The 18,397-nt window shown below is 54.1% G+C and overlaps 5 protein-coding genes across 5 annotated transcripts; 1 reads left to right on the top strand and 4 right to left on the bottom strand.

Annotated features, from left to right (window-relative positions):
• Positions 1–36: 36 nt before the first annotated feature.
• Positions 37–533, bottom strand: JCM15063_005714 (uncharacterized protein; the record flags this gene model as incomplete). Its single annotated transcript, XM_076675935.1, has 3 exons — positions 37–115; positions 186–309; positions 380–533. 3 exons carry the CDS (start codon positions 531–533, stop codon positions 37–39), a joined length of 357 nt encoding a protein of 118 aa, XP_076537074.1.
• A 3,427-nt stretch (positions 534–3,960) lies between these two features.
• On the bottom strand, positions 3,961–6,084 carry MCA1 (Ca(2+)-dependent cysteine protease MCA1; the record flags this gene model as incomplete). The annotated part of the gene is made up of 11 exons (XM_076675934.1): positions 3,961–4,000; positions 4,082–4,147; positions 4,209–4,224; positions 4,294–4,342; positions 4,422–4,647; positions 4,727–4,794; positions 4,878–5,114; positions 5,178–5,337; positions 5,423–5,647; positions 5,733–5,897; positions 6,005–6,084. 11 exons carry the CDS (start codon positions 6,082–6,084, stop codon positions 3,961–3,963), a joined length of 1,332 nt encoding a protein of 443 aa, XP_076537073.1.
• A 664-nt stretch (positions 6,085–6,748) lies between these two features.
• Positions 6,749–8,100, bottom strand: JCM15063_005712 (uncharacterized protein; the record flags this gene model as incomplete). Its single annotated transcript, XM_076675933.1, has 7 exons — positions 6,749–6,804; positions 6,888–7,133; positions 7,214–7,309; positions 7,372–7,433; positions 7,508–7,628; positions 7,708–7,782; positions 7,902–8,100. The coding sequence occupies 7 exons, from the start codon at positions 8,098–8,100 to the stop codon at positions 6,749–6,751; spliced, it is 855 nt and encodes a 284-aa protein (XP_076537072.1).
• A 342-nt stretch (positions 8,101–8,442) lies between these two features.
• PHO85 (cyclin-dependent serine/threonine-protein kinase PHO85) lies at positions 8,443–9,958 on the bottom strand (the record flags this gene model as incomplete). Its single annotated transcript, XM_076675932.1, has 8 exons — positions 8,443–8,614; positions 8,682–8,754; positions 8,816–8,894; positions 8,964–9,081; positions 9,147–9,670; positions 9,752–9,769; positions 9,849–9,882; positions 9,954–9,958. The coding sequence occupies 8 exons, from the start codon at positions 9,956–9,958 to the stop codon at positions 8,443–8,445; spliced, it is 1,023 nt and encodes a 340-aa protein (XP_076537071.1).
• Positions 9,959–11,985: 2,027 nt separating this feature from the next.
• Positions 11,986–18,348, top strand: JCM15063_005710 (uncharacterized protein; the record flags this gene model as incomplete). The annotated part of the gene is made up of 14 exons (XM_076675931.1): positions 11,986–12,714; positions 12,789–12,908; positions 12,990–13,097; positions 13,161–13,253; positions 13,319–13,651; positions 13,728–13,903; positions 13,973–14,111; positions 14,186–14,412; positions 14,476–14,548; positions 14,611–14,758; positions 14,822–14,927; positions 14,981–15,669; positions 15,742–16,480; positions 16,542–18,348. 14 exons carry the CDS (start codon positions 11,986–11,988, stop codon positions 18,346–18,348), a joined length of 5,487 nt encoding a protein of 1,828 aa, XP_076537070.1.
• Positions 18,349–18,397: the final 49 nt, after the last annotated feature.

Raw genomic sequence — 18,397 nt, 5'->3', positions numbered from 1 at the left:
GCATGTACAAATCGGGAAAGGATTCCTGTTGGGACTCTACTGCTTGAGACCGTTGTCCTTGGCGGCTTGATCGAGATCGATTTTGCCCTTGTTGATGGCAGCTTGTGCCTCCGATCTGTAGTTCAAAGACGTGTCAATCAATCGTACGAAAGGTGCGCGGGAGAGGGAGGAAAAGAACAACGCACCCTGCCTTTTGGGCGGCGTTCTTGAGATCGGCTCCAGCCTTTTGGGCTTCGGCAGAGAGGTCATTCGACTTGCCACTCGCGGCGTCGGAGACAGTGTTGACTGCCGACTCGACCGTCTCGATGCCTTTGCGTTATGGTGCTCACGCGTCAGTGGCCCCACTTTCGGATACCGTCTCGACAGCAGCAGTGCTCACCCTTGGCGGCAGCATCTCCAGCAGCCTTCGAGACCTTGTCGGCCGCTTGCTTGAGCGAGTCGAGGGGCGAGTTCTCGCGGACGATCGAGGTCGAGACAAAGGTGCGGCGGGCGACGACCGGAGCGCGGAGGGTAGGGAGGACGGCACGAAGCATGGTGGAAGATGTACTGGCTGGACTAGTGAGAATTTGCAGAATGGTGATGAAGCAGAACAAACGAGCGATGGCAGGGATTCGACGGAGCGAATAATTGCGAGTGTGTGTCGTGACGTCAACAATGCGAGCGAGTTTCTTTTGCGTTCGATGCCGAAGCCGAAGCGCCCACGCTAAATAGAGTCTGCTCAAACTCTGTCACATTCCTCCTACAGTAGCTCAAAGACCGTTCTGTGCCAGACTTGAGCTCGAGTCGAATCCGCGATATTCGGCGAGTTCGCTGTCAAGCGGAGCGGGACACCTGCACCGACTGTCGCGGGGGCCGTTCTCTGTCTCCCTGATCCTTCTTTCTCGGACTCCGGCTCACATTCCCTTGACACGAGCCTCCTCCTGAGTTTGATCCCTAGAGGATCTTCTCTCTCTTGTTCTCTCTTCCCCATCTCCTTTTACCCGTCTCGCTTTCAGCCTTTACTCTGACGCTTACGTCTCAAGTTCTCACTGTCTTCGCGAACCGACTCAGTGTCAACCAGCCCGACTAGACATCTAGCTCACCTAAACCTCAGTGACATTGCCCTGGATCGCATTACTCAGCCAACCCACCCATCTTGCACGCACAACGACTATGACACCCTGCGCACTTACCCCGAATTCATCTGTCAAACGCAAGCCGGCAAGAGTGGCAAACTCTGGATCTTCGTTCTCGCGGTCATGCAACTCTCAAAGGCTTTTAATGGCTGATCGACTCAAGACGTTACCACTGTTCCAGACATTCGCCTGAGAATTGAACGTCTCGTGGTCGCCACTTGAAACGCGGCGGTGCAGCGACAATCTGCGCCCGATCGAATCCTGGTCTTCCCGACGACCCAAATCGGCAGCCTAGACGTCGACCTCGCGGAATGGGTCTTGTACGACCCATGGATTATGCCGACTTATTGACAAGGCGTCACGTACCGCGCAATCATGCGCTTTGTTTATCTGCTCGTCGTCTACGGCTCAACAGGCTCTGGTCAGCTCTTTCTTAGGATCGGGGGGACCGGGAGGGTTCGGAGGGAAGAAAAGACGTATCAAGCGGTCGACCGAACGAGGATCGACAAAGAGCTGCCCGGCGCCTGTTGAGCCGTATACCACGATCAGGTTGAAAAAGCGCAAGATTGGGCGGTAGGTGACCCCTTATTAACACGCCGGGATGGTTCGTGGGTCGTATAAGACCCATTCCGGAGGTCGAGGTTGAGACTGCCAGCTTGAATCGCTGGGAAGACAAGGATTTGATCGGGCGCAAATCCTCGCTGTACCGCCGCGTTCCAACCGGCGATCACGAGACCTTCAATTCTCAAGCGAATGTCCTGCGCAGTCATCGCGTCCTGAGCTGACCAGCTATCAGGAGCCTTTGAAAGTCGCATGATCGCGAGCACGAAGATCCAGTTTTGGCCAGTCTTGCCGACTTGCCTCTGATGAAGCAATTCGAGATCGGCTCTCGGAGTATCTTAGTCGCCGTGCAAGTGAGACGGGTTGGTCGGCTGGATAGTACGTTCCCAGGGCAATGTCACGCACGACTCGGCGGCGTCGTAAGCTTGCTCTTTCACAGGATTTGCAGCGTCAATCGCAGTCTGCAATTCTGTCAATGGCACAAAGTCGTGAACCGCTCGTGTCAGGAAGAGTCAATATCACAATATTCACACCTGTGTGGACGCATGGATCGCTTGCGAGAAATCGTGCACACTCGACTTTGCCTTTTCAGGGTCTGGGAGCGTTGCCGAGCTAGTACTTCGAGTCTCTTCAGGCAATGTGCCGGTATATGTTGCAAACTCTCAGATGTAAAACCGTGAACATCCACTTTTGATCGCGATCAGTATGAAAACCGACGAGGCCAGACGGTCTGACAAGCGAGCGTGGATCAATGCGGAGTGAATGAATCTGCTGAGAACCTGACGAGCGAGTACGGATGTGAATCGATGGAGAAGAAGAGAAAACTTTCATCAACTTGCCGTTCTCGTCGCCAGGGAAACTTCGCATGCAAAAAGTCTAATCTCGCTCGTCCGCGCTCAACAGTCACGCTTTCGCACACACCCGCTCACAGCCTTGTGGTAGTCATGCTACCTCTTTTCCGAGCGACTCAACGAGCTCGATCTCTTGAGATCGGCTGCTGTCGACCCCCGGTCTTGCCTAGTCAACTTGACAAGCGCAGGCTAAGGTCCGACCTAGTGCGTCATCCGCTCTGTCCCACAACATTGGTTGCGCGATTGGAGCGACGATTGACTTCTGACGAAACAGCTATGACAGTCAGCAGCATGCCCCCGAGTCTTTCGTAGTTCTTCTCTGACAAGGGGTCCAAGCGCTACCGATCAATCTCTGCAATGCCTCTCGAACCATCGCCAACTGAGATGTCGTTGCAGACTATTCATTCGACTGGATACAAGCGCCTTTTAGCTCGAGACCCTGCCATCTTGGGCGATACATCAAGAGTACAGTAAGTGGAACAGCTGTTCAACCGGCTGCCGTAATGCCTATGCGGTTAAGAGCACTCTCGAACACCGCCAACCAATTATATGTGTAGCGAGAGCTCTATTTAATCGGGATGCAGAGAGATGTCGAGTTCAGCGAGTTGAATCAAGATTAAGCTGTCACGGTTTCGATCGACAGACACTGCAATTTTCCCCGCTGTGGTATATGCTCAATCTCGAGTGTCACTAGTGTCGTCCACATGAGACTCGATCTGCAAATCATCCATTGTAACCTCTACAAGAGACATGCACATTTCACGTCACGCAAACAATTGGGTCGACCGGAGTTCTCGAATGCGTATAGATCCCGCTGCCATTTTATCTACAATGCTTCTGTCTAGGTGAATCTCGAACAATCATCGAAACAAATCGAGAGAAATACCCAACCTGCACCGCAACTTGCGCAACCATACCATTCTTGACGTTGACATTATTTTCATGATTTCGTCAATTTTTTCTTATCTCTTGTGCACGGGTCGGCGAGGCACACAGTGAGGTTTTAAACCGAGTGGTCTCCAATTGCTTATTGCAAACTAACATCCGCAACGTGTCAAGTCTCCGGACTTGTCCAATCTCTCGCTGCGAGGCTCTCATCTCGAATGAAGTTCTCTTTTTGGACCGTTTTCCTTTTTCCAAGGAATCCTTTTCTTTTGCAGTATTGACTGGTTCTCTATGTCCTTTCGGTGCTATGCATCAACTTGATCCCGAGGGAAGCAACCGACGCAAGTCTTGCAGCTTGAAATTGCACTCTCTCACAGCAGTGATAGCTCACCACGAACCTCTTGAAGAAGCGAGACTGAAGGGACCAGATTGCATGTTGACTAACTGAGCTACAGACGAGTGACGGATCACAGTGTACTTGGGATCGAGAACTCGATGCTCGCACGAAACAGGAAAGAGAAAGATACAGGCGAGGCAAAGGTAGGGGCTTAGAACACGGCCATGAGGTTGACATCGAGTTCGTGAGAGCTGTTTGATAACACACAGAGCACGATCAGTTCTTCCGAAATCGTTCAAGGAAGGGAGGAAGCGTATGAAGGGGGAGCATACCAAGACAATTGCGGTTTTTGGTCGTACTTTCCTTTGAGCTCGTCTCGGACGGTGTTGAGAAGTTGACTGCGAATTCGACAATAGTCAGTGAATGGCCTGTTACGGCTTTGGAAGAACAACCACTCACATGTATGATTGTTGCGCTAGTTGCGGATCAGTTTGTCAGCCTCTCCATTTGATTCGAAACGTTATGATCGAAAGCTATGGCTCACGATATTTGGTCAAAGCCGTGATGAATGCCCACGACATGGCTCCCGTCGCCTGGTGATCGAAAATAAGAATAATCAAAGATCAGGCTTTGTCCCAAACGCCATAAAGTCGAGACATGCAGGTCACTTACTTGCCCCGCCATGGCCGTGTCGGCAGAAGTCTCCTTGTCTCGACATCCAGACCAACTGATCACATCGGCGTTCGAAGACCTCGTCGCCTTGGACATTTGGGTCGCCTTGTCTCCGTTCATGATCCTCGATCCGAGCGAAGTGACCGATTTGAAAACACCTCCAAGGTCGCCACGAGCGTACGAGGAGATTGCACCCAGCGCACCCGTTCCAGCATCCTTGAGCATACTGTTGTGACGGTGACAAAGATATGAGATCAACGGTTGCCGCTCGCGCCCCCGGATTGGAAATTAGAAAACCAGCTCACTTTGGCTCCTTGAGCTTGCCCTGAGTCGAGTACATGTAAGGGAGGTCGAGAGCCGATCCAGAGTGACACTGATCAAGCGCAAACCAGGTTCAGATATCAGTATGCCGCAGGGAACTTGCGAGGAAGCACGGGCCCCCAAAACGCGACTCACGCAATCAAAGATAGCAGTCAAACGACATCCTTGCGGTAGGGACTGAACCATGATCGCGTTCATCTCGTCGTCGACGATTTCACCCGCCTGTTTGAAATCGACCGGGTAGATCGTCTCGTCGTACCCGTCGTCCTCGTCTCCGTCGAGATCCTTCGTCTTGCCTCCGTGACCCGAGTAGTGGAAGAAGAGGGCATCGTTAGGTCTCGCGTCTCTACAGAGCCACTGCATCGCTCGGATCTGTTGCCTCCGGAAAACCGTATCAGCCTTCGGCTCTCGGAAAAGAGGAGAAGAAGTCCCTACAATGTTGGCTTTCGTCGGAACCGACATGTTGGTCGCATCTTGCGTGTCGAGGAGCATGACAATGTCTTCCTGTTTGTACCCTTGGCGCTCACAGAGCCACTTGCTCATGTTTCTCGCATCGTTGTGACAACCCGCCAACGCGTTGCTCGTACCCACGTAGCTGTTTCGGCAAACACGAATAAAATCAGGTTTTCTCGAACGACAAGGAATTTTCCGCAACAAAGAAAGAAGAGAAGAAGACCGACTTGATTCCGATACACAACGCTTTGCGTTTGCCAGACATGTTCGAGTACATGCCAGCATTGTTCCCAGTCGGAGCAGCGTGCATTTGGAACCCTTGGTACTGCGAAGGAGCGTTCGATTGGTACTGTTGCTGGTTGTTGCCGTAGTGGGTTGGGACCGGCATCGACGAGTTCGAGTACTGTTGAGGGTACTGTCCATTGCCTCCAAACTGAGATGGGGCTTGGTACCTATAGATCTCGAGAAAGAAAAGGGTCAGTGCCGCGACACTCGAGACGATAGAGAGAGATGCGGGGGTAATAGCGTCTGACTGACGGTTGTTGTTGTGGATGAGGGTGAGGCATTTGTTGGTTGTAACCCTGTTGAGGAGGTGGGGCATATCCAGGGTTGTAACCTTGTTGCTGAGGCGGAGGAGGTTGGTAGCCGCCGTACTGAGGCGGAGGAGGCCCCGGAGGCGGTCCACCATATCCACCACCGTAGCTGTAACCGCCAATCAAGACATCCGTCGATTCAGTAAACCGAGACACGGGAAAGGGCTTCGATTGATTGATGACGAAGGGGGTGGAGAAACGGGGAGGGAAACCAACCTGGGAGCGTATCCCGATTGCACCGGGTACCCAACCGTGTGTCGACCGTGTTGCTGACCTGCTCCAGGATATCCAGACATACTTTGGGCGATGTAGACGATAGAGCGAGTGGATCTCAAGTTGCCGTAAATCCGCACGCGCGCGTGTGCGTTCAGTAATTTCGTTACGTGTTGGGGCCTCGAACGCTTAGACTTCGAGTAACCGCGAGTCTTTCCTTTGGCCTCCGCGGGACAGTATAGGTAAAAGAGTACTTTGCCAACGATGAGAAAAATAGTGTCTACTGCTATCCAAAAGAGTGGGGGCCAAACCAGGGAGACATAGGAATTCGAGTATGAATGAGACGGAGTACAAACAGCTAAGCAGACCCCGAGAAGGCGAGATGAAAGAGGGAGGATGAGAGACGGCTAAAAAAACGAGAGATGGAAAGAGGTGAGAAGAGGGATTCATACTTGAGTGGCGGCTTGAGCGGGTTCCTACAGAGTTGATGCTTCTAACAAACTTGATGATGGGGTAAGGTGTCGGCAGTGGTGTTTGGCGCAAATTTGGACAGTAAGAGACCGGGATAAGTTAGTATAGTCGAAACAGGGCGGAGGAGGAAATGTAGTCGGGTTCTTGGCGAGGTAGTTTTCGATTCGGTACAACACTTGGGGCACAGGCAAGAGAGGACGATAGGATGCGAAACAGGTCGAATGGATCGTGCGGGTTTTGTGAGGCAGAGAGTGGGAGAGACAGAACAAGTCTCGCTTAGAGAACGCAAGACGTCTCGTCTCCGCTCACTTGCAGTCCCGGCACGCACGAAACTAAGCGCAGAAAGCAACAAACGTCAATATCACTCCTACGGGTCGCATAGCGAGCTGCAAGAGCATGGTATAAAGAGACATACCGACAACGCAGCGACCTTGCTCGCAAGTGACGCTCTCGACACCAAAGATGGCGGTGCAGTCTTGGCCTTGTCCTTCAGAAGTGCATCCACCACATTGTTCAAGGTTGGTCTGAGCGTCGATGCACTCGTATCCGTCGCCGTACGCGCATGCGAGTTGGTCTGCAGGGCACTGCGTGCGCTTGACCTTGTTCCTCGAACCGGCCGCCGATGGCGCGAGCGCGCAGAGAAAGTCATTGCTGCACCATCCTGGGAGACGGAAGCACAGGTGTCAACAAACATAGTCCCTCGAACAGAACCACCCCCGCCAGAGAAAGCTCAAGCCTCACCTGATTGACACATGTCGTTCGACGCGCATCCGAAACCATTGGGCACTCCCTTGGCTGGAGGCGCCTCGCACGTCTTTGACGTCGTGTTGCAGGTTTCTGTAACCGGACACACGCGATCGTGAGTATGTCTCGAGGAGGAGGAAAGATGGGCAACCTACGCGAAGTGCATTGCTCGTTCGGCGAAGGGATCGGACTCGAGGGGTCACCGTTGGCGCAGCCGCTGTACCGGAGGACAGTTTCAGCGAATCGTTGAGCGAGGGGAAGCATCTCGTAGAGAGGGAACCAGCAACGCACGCTCCGACTCCACCGCACGTCTTGTCCGTGCCGCAGAAGAAGAAGGCCTGGCAGTCATTGTCTCCGTTCGGGCACGGGTCTCCGAGGTAACCTTTGCAGACGCCATCCGAGCCACACGAGCCTGCAGATACGGGAATGAATCGAGGTGAGCGAACAACGCCGAGATGTGCGACCACGCAGGGCACAAGTTCCCAACTAACCATAGTCGCAGTCGAGGTCTTTCGTGCATGCAGCGTTTGCGTAGCCGCAGTACGAGATCGAAGGGTTGATCGGATCTGTCCCGGAGCGAAAGGCTTGGGTTAGATTCTTGGCCAACATTGCGACGACAACAACACGACACGCGAGAGAGCGCTCTCGCTTCTGTGGTCTCGGCGGGACGAGCAGCAGTACTCACCAGGTTGACACACTGCCGTGCTCGAGATCTCGCCTTGAGCATCCGAGTCGACTGCCCACGCACTGCACGATTGTGCGTCGGTCGAACCCGCACACGGGAAATCACCAATCGCAAGCGCCGCATAGGGCGACACGGCCAGCACGGCCAACGCCGATACGACAAGGTTCATGCGAGGCGCCGAACGAGCACGCGGGGACATGGTGTGAGGAGGAATCGGGGGTGGGCGGTTGTGAATGTTGAGTGAAGAGAAACCGAGTCGTTTGCGATTTCGACTGGATCAGGAGTTTCGATGAGAGTCGCAATAGATCTGGGCAAAGCCGAGAAAGAGTCCGAAGTAGAGGAAGGGGGATGTAGGGGAAGAGATGCCGTCTCTGGAGGAGAAAGAAGCAAGAGGCCGAATTGGCGGGTCAAAATGGGCTTCGCAGCTTCCCGCGTTGGAATGTTGACTCAACAATCTACTCGACGTCAGAGAATACTTTACAAAAGCTGACAAAAAGACTACCGAGGAGAAGAAGGGAAGATACACGATCCAGTCACTACTCTATGCTTTGCCGTACGCCTGTTGCTGCTGCTGCTGTTGCTGCTGCGCGCGAGCCTGAGCCTCTTGCATTGCTCGCAACTGCTGCTGCTGCTGCTCGGCCGTCAATTGCTGCTGCTGCTGTTGTTGCTGCTGCTGTTGCGACGAGGACGAGGATCCAGCTGAAAAGTACGGACTGCAAGCACGACCACGTCAGGGTTACAAACGAGTCTCAGGACAAGGGGGGACGAGCAGCGACGCACTGGTGCAAAGCCGAAGTGCAGTCTAGTCGTCGAGCAGGATCAAACTGGAGAAGCTTGTCGAGCAGGTCCAGCGCTGGAGATGATTCTCAGGGTTAGCATCGGCGGAACTTTTCGCGAGCGATTCTGCTGCATACCGAGAGGGTGCGCTTTCGGGTACAACGAGTTCCACGGAATACGAGTCATTCGCGGGAACGGTCGAAGCTGTACCTCAGGCTGCGAAGAACCAAAGTCTCTCGAGTGTCAGTTCATCTCGCTCGAAGCACCGATAGCAGCGTGACTGACCGATTCAGACGCGATCCTCCGGAGCGTCGCTTCGTCCGGAGTACCGAGGATGCGGATGATCTGATTCAGTTGGTCGTTGTTGTCGCGCCCTCGGAACAAGGGGATACCCGAGATCATCCTGACATGACACGCAAGACATGAGCGCTTGATAGAGAGTGCAGAGAGGATGGCTCAAATGCTCACTCGGCCATGATGCACCCAGCACTCCACACGTCAATGCTCGTCGAGTAGGTGCGCGAACCGAGCAGGACATCGGGCGCGCGGTACCACAGCGTGACGACCTCGTTCGAGAACGTGTTGACCGGGATTCCGAACGCGCGCGCAAGTCCGAAATCGGCGAGCTTGAGTTCACCCTTCTTGTTGATCAAGAGGTTCTGGGGTTTGAGGTCGCGGTGCAGGACGCGGTTGTCGTGGCAGAACGCGGTGCCTTTCAGGAGTTGCCACATGAACGAGCGCACGACGGCAGGCTCAAGCGCACCGCGTTCGCCGTGCGAGTCCATGTACTTCTTGAGGTCGAGGTCCATGTACTCGAACACGAGCATGAGTTTCGACTCGGTGTGAATGACATCGTACAGGCGGACGATGTTGGGGTGCTTGAGCTCCTTCATGAGACTGATCTCGCGGATCGCGGTCGAAGGGGTACCTTCCTCGGCATCGAGGTGGATCTCTTTGAGCGCGACGAGCTCGTTCGTGATGCGGGATCGACCCTAGGGAGGAGAGGAGCGAGGAGTGAGTCGACCCTGTGTGCACGACATCGTCATGTCCAAGCTGAATCCGAGTCAGCTTACCTTGTGCACAGTAGCATACTGTGATTGCGAGCGGTGAGGGCAGCACTGTCAGCTTCTCGTCCGGGAATGAAGGGAGAGCCTTTCGGATCCGACTGACCGTTCCCTCGCCCAACTTCTCGAGCTGAATGTAGCTGCGGACAGTCACGATAGTATTCAGCTTGAAGCTTGGTACATACTGGCGAAGGGGACAAGCGGGACTCACTTCATGGCGTGTCGATACGGGACGTCAGGGGCAATGCAACAGGCTCAACAACAATCGTGGGGCGTCTCTGCAAACGGCGCAAGGTCTAGTCGGAAGCTGATCGGATCTTCTCGAGGCTAGTCGGGGCCGCGAATCCTGTTCGGAATAGTCGGAGCGGTGATGTGTCGAGGGCCAAAAGTGGGGAGTACTTAGAGACTCTTCCCTTTCTCCTCTTCCCCCTCGCCTTGCCTGTTCCTCCACACCAGCGGGATTTCGCGCAGTATGGCGTGCGTGAACTGCTACATCTCCTGGGCCCAAACCTTTGCCACCGACTACGCCTATCCGCTCCTGATCGCAATCTTCGCGGCCATTGCGACCGTCATGAACCGCCTGTCGACCAAGTTGCATCGCGAGCCTGTTCACGTGCAGCAAGCATCCTCTCGCAAGCGAATCTGAGGCTTGCTGTCCCTTCTGCAGCACACTGTCGAGCCTTGTGTGAGAATCCCGTTCTGCCCTGCTCCCCTCGCATAGTGGACCGCTTGTTCATCACGCTCGTGGTTGCCCTCGCTTTTCATCGACACAGCCTGGGCAAGTCGACTCAGTCGACTCGGTCGACTCGCAAGATGTGCTCCTTTGTCTCTCAGGGACCTGACGAGCGATGGCCGTCGCTTCGCTGCCTCCCCACCAAGCTACCTCGACCCTGCCTGAGAAGATATATGGACCGTGCACACGGAGCTGCTCCCTGTGTTCAGCCACAGGAAAACGAATCCGCCGCCAGACACGACTATGGACTTTGCCGCGAATTCGCTTCAGTTTTTCCATGGCAATGCGCTGTTGAGCACGTATCTTCTGTACGACCAGGCTAGTCTCGATCTGGAACTACTCGCCATTGCTGTACATGAGGTCGTAGCGCTCGAGATGGAGGGAAATCAGGCTCGAAATTTGACTACATCGCGATCGATGTCTGTGGTACAACGCATTGATCAATCGCTCAAAGTTGTGCAACGATACCGATGCTCGATTGAAGTGCCATGTAGAGAGAGAATATCAAGTTGAGTCGGAGTTCTAGCGCTGTGAGAGAGTGCAATTTCAAGCTGCAAGACTTGCGTCGGTTGCTTCCCTCGGGATCAAGTTGATGCATAGCACCGAAAGGACATAGAGAACCAGTCAATACTGCAAAAGAAAAGGATTCCTTGGAAAAAGGAAAACGGTCCAAAAAGAGAACTTCATTCGAGATGAGAGCCTCGCAGCGAGAGATTGGACAAGTCCGGAGACTTGACACGTTGCGGATGTTAGTTTGCAATAAGCAATTGGAGACCACTCGGTTTAAAACCTCACTGTGTGCCTCGCCGACCCGTGCACAAGAGATAAGAAAAAATTGACGAAATCATGAAAATAATGTCAACGTCAAGAATGGTATTGTTGCTTGATTGTTGCGCAAGTTGACTCCTCAACACCGTCCGAGACGAGCTCAAAGGAAAGTACGACCAGAAACCGCAATTGTCTTGGTATGCTTCCCCTTCATACGCGTCATTCCTTCCTTGAACGGAAGAACTGATCCTGCTGCATGTGTTATCAAACAGCTCTCACGAACTCGATGTCAACCTCATGGCCGTGTTCTAAGCCCCTACCTTCCTGTATCTTTCTCTTTTCTGTTTCGTGCGAGCATCGAGTCATCGATCCAAAGTACACTGTGATCCGCGACTCGTCTGTGCTCTGTTAGTCAATATACATTTTGGTCCCTTCAGTCTCGCTTCTTCTAAAGGTTCGTGGTGAGCTATCACTGCTGTGATCTCAGGCTCGATATTTGACTACATCGTGATCGGTGTCTGTGGTACAATGCATTGATCAATCGCTCAAAATTGTGCAACGATACCGATGCTCGATTGAAGTGCCATGTAGAGAGAGAATATCAAGTCGAGTCGGAGTTGACGCGTTGACGTCGTCGACTCGACTCGACAAAATATTCGCGCGCGATCGCCAACACTACGTTGAAACCGATTTCTCATCGCCTCCTTTCCTTACAGATTCCTCGCAGAGGCTTCTGAAGGTCATGGCGCCTGCGACTGTCAGTACCGCCGAGCAATTGAGGTCGTTCCTGCGTTCGACTCCGTCATCGGTTTCGACTCCACTCGCTCTCCAACAAGCACTCCAAGCTGTCCAGGATCTCGCTGTCGCTTCCAACTCGAATGCTTACGTCCCTCCAGTGTCGATCCCCGACTTTGATCAGGATCCCTTCTCTTCTCTATTGCGCCCATCGCTCCAAACTACGTCGCCCGTAGCTTCGACATCCAATTCGGCTTCGACGGGAGCAGCACTCGCATGGTTACACAGAGCCCTTCCCGACGAATACAAGGCGAATCAGGTGCTCGAGATCTTGCAGAGCGAACGCGACGATGCCGATATTCAAGAATCTCTCCTCAACGTGTGGGGGTTTGAAGGGATCGAGGATATGGGAGAAGCGGTCAGACGACGAACAGAGATTGTCCACGAGGCAGCTGGACACAAAGTCGAACCCTCGAACGCGACGCAGGCACCCGATGCCCCTTCCGCTTCCTCGCTCTCGGCCCACGCGAGAGACTACACACCCGGCGCACAGCTCCAGTTCGCGACACAGGAGGAAGTACAGGCGATGAAACTCGCGAGGAAAATGATCAAGAAGGAGCGAGGCAAGGCGAGAGCCGAGGGAGATTCGTACGATGAACCCGACGTCGAGGAATGGCTCAGGCGGCGAGAAGAGGATCTCGCGAGAGGTCCCGGAGACCTCGTATCTGGAAAACGGGCGAGTTCTTTGCCAATGGCGGAGCATCTGGCAGGAATCTCTGTGGCTGATGCAGGTCATGCGTTTTTGTACAGCCTGCGATCGAAGAAGCGGTCGAATACCCCAATGTCTACCTCGCATCGAAAACGACAGGTCTCAATATCGGCGCCTCCAAGATGTCGTTGCCCATCGGCACGACTCGATTGCACAAAGAGGTATGGAGAATGTGGTTCCGTGCGAGCTCTCGCTCCTCGCACAAGCGAGCTCATCTGATCCAGGTCTTGTAAATCGAGCAGCACTACGAAGAGATCACAATTCCTGCACCGAAAGCGGTGCCCTTCCGGTTCAACGAGTCTCTCGTGCCGATCAAAGACATGAATCCCTGGGGCAAGCGTACCTTTCATGTGAGTGCGACCCGTAGCTCACCAGATCGCGCTTGAGCTCATCCTATCTGGAGCCATACGTAGGCGTACAAAACGCTCAATCGACTGCAAAGTATCGTATACCCGGTCGCGTACGGCTCGAACGAAAACATGCTCGTGTGCGCTCCCACCGGTGCCGTGAGTATTTCTCCTTTTGTGATACCCTCTTCAACTATCATACATACTCAAGCTATGGCCAACAGGGTAAAACCGATGTCGCACTCCTCACTATTCTCCGCTGCCTCTCGAGTCTCGTCTCGACCCCGCTCACATCCATGTCTGAAACTCCGAAACTACCGCCAGCGAGCCAGTACAAAATCATCTATGTCGCGCCTCTCAAGGCTCTAGCCGCCGAGATCACCCAAAAATTCGCGAAACGATTGGCGTGGGCAGGAGTCAAGTGCAGGGAGCTGACTGGAGACATGAAGATGACCAAGAAAGAAATCGACGAGACGGGTGTCATCGTCACGACTCCGGAAAAGTGGGATGTCGTAACGAGAAAAGGCGCGGGGAGTGGAGAAGGAGAGGTCGCCGAGGTGAGGAAGAGCCAAGTTTCGATTTCCGTTCCGAACGCTGCTAACTCATCGGACGAAACCTCGACGGCGTAAACAGAAAGTCAAGTTGCTGATCATCGACGAAGTGCATCTCTTGCACGAAGACCGAGGAGCGGTCATTGAATCGATTGTCGCTCGAACTCAACGACAAGTCGAGTCGTCGCAGAGCCTGATCCGAGTTGTCGGCTTGTCGGCAACGCTTCCAAACTATGTCGATGTCGCAGACTTCCTCGGGTAATTCTACAATAACTTTTTGGTCGCATTTCCAACTTGTGAGCTGAACCCTGTACCGTGACATGACAGTGTCAACCGGTACACAGGATTGTTCTTTTTCGACTCTTCGTTCCGACCTGTGCCGCTCGAGCAACACTTTGTCGGCGTCAAGGGGAAACCTGGAAGCCCTGCGAGTCGTACCAACCTGGACAACGCCGCTTTCGACAAGGTACATTCGCTGCGGTCAGACCTCCCGTTGCTATGGATTCCTTCAGAGCCTCATGATCTTCGATTCTTATACAGGTCGCTGAGCTTGTCAAAGCCGGTCACCAATGCATGGTGTTTGTGCATGCTCGCAAAGACACGGTCAAGACTGCTCAAATGTTGCGCGAGAAAGCACAAGCAGAGGGCATTCTCGATCTACTCGATCCGTCTGCATCCGAAACGAATGATCAGTGGACTGGGTTCAAGCGCGATCTCGCGACGAGTCGCAACCGGGAGATGAAAGACCTGGCTGCGTCAGGATTTGGGTGAGTTTTTTCTGGTTCAGTTTGTACGAAACAAGATCTGACTCTACATTCGTTCCTGCTCAGCATTCATCACGCTGGAATGCTTCGCTCCGATCGAAATATCGCCGAGAGAATGTTTGAGAACAATGTCACGAAGGTACGCTTACTCTGAATACGACAAACTGTTCCATATTCTTGGCTGACCCTCCGCGTTTCCAGGTCCTCTGCTGCACCGCGACGCTAGCGTGGGGAGTCAACTTGCCGGCCTACGCAGTCGTCATCAAAGGAACGCAAGTCTATGATGCCGGCAAGGGTGCTTTCGTCGACCTGAGTATTCTCGACGTGCTGCAAATCTTCGGTCGTGCTGGTGAGCGAAGAAAACTCCGGCCTTCCTTTCGCTCCTACTGAAGACCATACCTCAACTTCGCAGGTCGTCCTCAATACGAGGATCAGGGTGTCGGATACATCTGCACAACCAGCGACAAGCTCGACCACTACGTATCGGCGATTTCGCAGCAGCATCCGATCGAGTCCAAGTGCGTTTGGCGCTGTCCACTTTGCCGCTCCAAGCTGATCCTTGTCTCGACAGGTTCGTCGCTGGTCTCGTCGACTCGCTCAATGCCGAGATCAGTCTTGGTACCGTCACAAACATGGACGAAGGTGTGCGCTGGCTCGGCTATTCGTACCTCTTTGTGCGCATGCGCAAGAACCCTCTTGTATACGGCATGACGGCGGACGAGGTGATCGAAGATCCACTCCTCGGCAGCAAACGGCATGCTCTGATCAACAATTCTGCGAAACGGCTCGTCGAGTGTGACATGATCAAGTTTGATCCCGATCTTGGCACGCTCGCTTGCACGGATCTCGGACGCATCGCGTCTCGGTACTACATTCGTAACGACAGTATCGAGATCTTCAACAAGCTGTTCCGGCCCGCGATGAGCGAAGCAGATATCCTCGGCCTGATCGCTTCATCGGTCGAATTCGCTCAGATCCAGGTGCGAGAGAACGAGGTCGAAGAGCTGAAGACGATGATGGAGTCGGACAGCTGTCCCTGCCAAGTTCGAGGCGGTACCGATTCGAGCGCGGGCAAAGTCAACATCTTGCTTCAAGCTTACATCTCGCGCACACACGTCGAGGATTTCGCGCTCATTTCCGACATGGGATACGTGTCGCAGAACGCGGCTCGTATCGTTCGCGCGCTCCTCGATATCGCGCTCGCGAGAAGGTGGGCCCCTGTCTCGGTCAAGCTCTTGTCGATGAGCAAGTCTATCGAGAGTCAGTCTCCTGTTTCGCCGGTCGCCGTTCCTGTCGAACGACTCGAGTCTAACGATTGTCGCATGAGCATAGAACGAATGTGGTCTTTCGTGCATCCCTTGTCGCAATTTGGCCTTCCAGCGGATCTCGTGTTCAACATCGAGAAATGGGCGGACGATCTGCCGATCTATGACATTGCAGCGATGTCGGATGCCGAATTTGGAGCAACCATTCGACAGAATGAACGGCTCGGAGGGTTTGCTACTCGAGCTGCCCGGCAACTGCCTTCGGTCGAGATTTCGACTTCGCTTCAGCCCCTTGCGCACGATCTTCTCGGCGTACGAATTGAGCTCCGTAAAGCCTTCGAGTGGGCTGAGAAGCATCATGGCACGGCCGAGGCCTTCTGGGTGTGGGTCGAGGACGAGCAGAACCTATCGATCCTTCAGCTCGCTCGAATACTCGTCCGGCCACACTCGACCGTGATCCGCATCAGCTTTACCATTCCTGTCACAACGGCACCAAAAGCACTTTTCGTTCGTGCGATCTCTGACCGCTGGATCGGCGCGGAGGAGGAATACATTGTCGATCTCGACGGGCTCATCCTGCCTCCGCCCCCGCCTCCGCATCTCCCTCTCCTGGATCTCCCTCTCCTATCTGCGTCTGACTCGTTCGCTCAGCACCCACAACTGCGCGATCTGTACGGTAATGAATCGTCAACATTCGATCCAGTCCAGACGCAGGCGTTTCATTCCGTCTTCCACACCGCTTCGAACGTTCTCCTCTGCACTCCCTCGGCAACGAGTCGGGGTACTCTGCTCGAAATCGCAATTTGGTACGTTCTCCTGCCCTTCTTTCTCGAAAGTCGACTATTTGACAATAACGGTAAACAACAGGCGAACGTTCAATGCGAATCCCACCGCCACGATCCTCTTCCTTACGCCTCGAAAAGCGCTGGCACGCCAAGTCGCACTCCGTCAGCGACATGTCTTCACTCGCACCGCAAATATACCCGTTTTGACTGTCACCCGACAAGACGATCTCACCGACGCCGCTGCCGCTGGACCGCGCATTCTCGTCACCTCGCCTTCAACGCTTCTTCGCAAATTTATCGGGCAGCCGGATCTGCTCGGACAAATTGATCTCATTCTCGCACACGATCTGCACGCGCTTGACGCCAATTACGAGCTTCTCGTGTCCCGCCTTCGTTGGCAGTACCCAACCACTCGTATCGTCGGTTCGAGTTCATCCCTTGCTGACGCTCGAGCGATCTCGACCTGGCTCGACGTCCCTGAACATGCATCGTATTCTTTCTCACCCTCTGTGCGGACTTCGGCGCTTAGCACGGCATTCCAATCCTTCTCGACGCCACACTCGTTCGCGCTCCTTCGAGCAATGGTCAAACCAGCCTACGATGCCATGCGAACGGCAAGCGGATCGACCCTCGCGTTTGTTCCGTCGCGATCTCAATGTCGCGTCACAGCCAAAGATCTCGTCACTCACTCGGCATCGGACCTCGAGGAATCGTTCGTCGCCGAAGGATCGCTCGAAACTGTCGAAGCCTATTCTCGTACATTGAGCGACCCTGACCTCCGTGAAGCGCTCACGCACGGCATCGCCGTCTTCCACGAGGGATTGCGCCCTGAGGAGCAGCGCATCGCGCTCGAACTGTTCGGCTCGGGCATGATCCGCGTGCTGATTGCATCGCGAGAAGCCTGCTGGACGCTTCCGGTCCGAGCGAGTCTTGTGGTCGTCATGAGCGCCCAATATGCTTCGCTGCGTCCGACCACTGCCGAACCCGAACGCGTCATCCAGGATTATCCCATGTCGGAATTGCTACAGATGCAATCACTCGCGGTCCCAGCATCTCCAGACGCGTCGGCCAACATGCTCGTTCTGTGCCAGAAAGACCAATCCGATCTGTATTCGAAATACCTCCAACAAGGCGTTTCGCTAGAATCGGAACTCCCGTTCAACTCGCTGTTGCCTTCAACGGTCCTAACCGACTTGTTTGCGGGTCGCGTCAACACGAAGCAAGACATCCTCGACCTCGTCTCGTGGTCGTTCCTTGCTCGCCGTCTCGAATACAACCCATCTTACTATGCCCTGTCGCATGAGCCCTCAACGGCCGCAACTGGCGGTCGACCTTCGCTTGACGCGCAACTGTCTCGCCTGACCGACTCGATCGTTTCAATCCTCGAATCCCGCTGCTGTGTTGTCGTCAACAACCGCAACGATTTCGAACCATCCAAGCTCGGCAAGTGGTTCCATTCCAAAGTTGGAGGCGGCGAGGCGGTCGATGAAATCGAAAGATTGCAATCGATCGAGCTCGACGACTTGTTCAGGGCGGCGGTCCCGAAGCGCAAGAAGAAGCCGGAGGTAGTCCTTCCCGCGAAACAGCAGCAGCAGGATCCCGATGATCAAGGACCGACGCCGAGCGAGAATCTGAAACAGGAACAGGCCCTCAGTTCGAAGAAGGCGAAGAAATCGAAAGAACCCGAAACGCCTCTCTCGTCGTTCCTACAACGTTTACCTCGACTCGTCAAGACCGACATTGGAGATCGACCAGACGACTTTGAAGACGAGGACTGGCAGACGAGGGTGTTGTTGGCAGCGTTCCGAGCGGGCCGGATACCAAGGGACGAAACGCTCGAGACGAAACAAGTATTGGTACTCGAGAAGATCGCCCAGAGTAGGATCTAGATATACATCGTAGCCGGATAGAGCAACAAGCACAGGCTTTTGACCCCTC

Source organism: Sporobolomyces koalae (genome assembly GCF_050403365.1).
Source record: "Sporobolomyces koalae JCM15063 DNA, S_koalae_JCM15063T_v1_ctg2, whole genome shotgun sequence".
Taxonomy (NCBI): Eukaryota; Fungi; Basidiomycota; class Microbotryomycetes; order Sporidiobolales; family Sporidiobolaceae; genus Sporobolomyces; species Sporobolomyces koalae.
The sequence above is the reverse complement of the archived record's forward strand: the minus strand, read 5'-3'. Positions and strand labels throughout refer to the sequence as shown.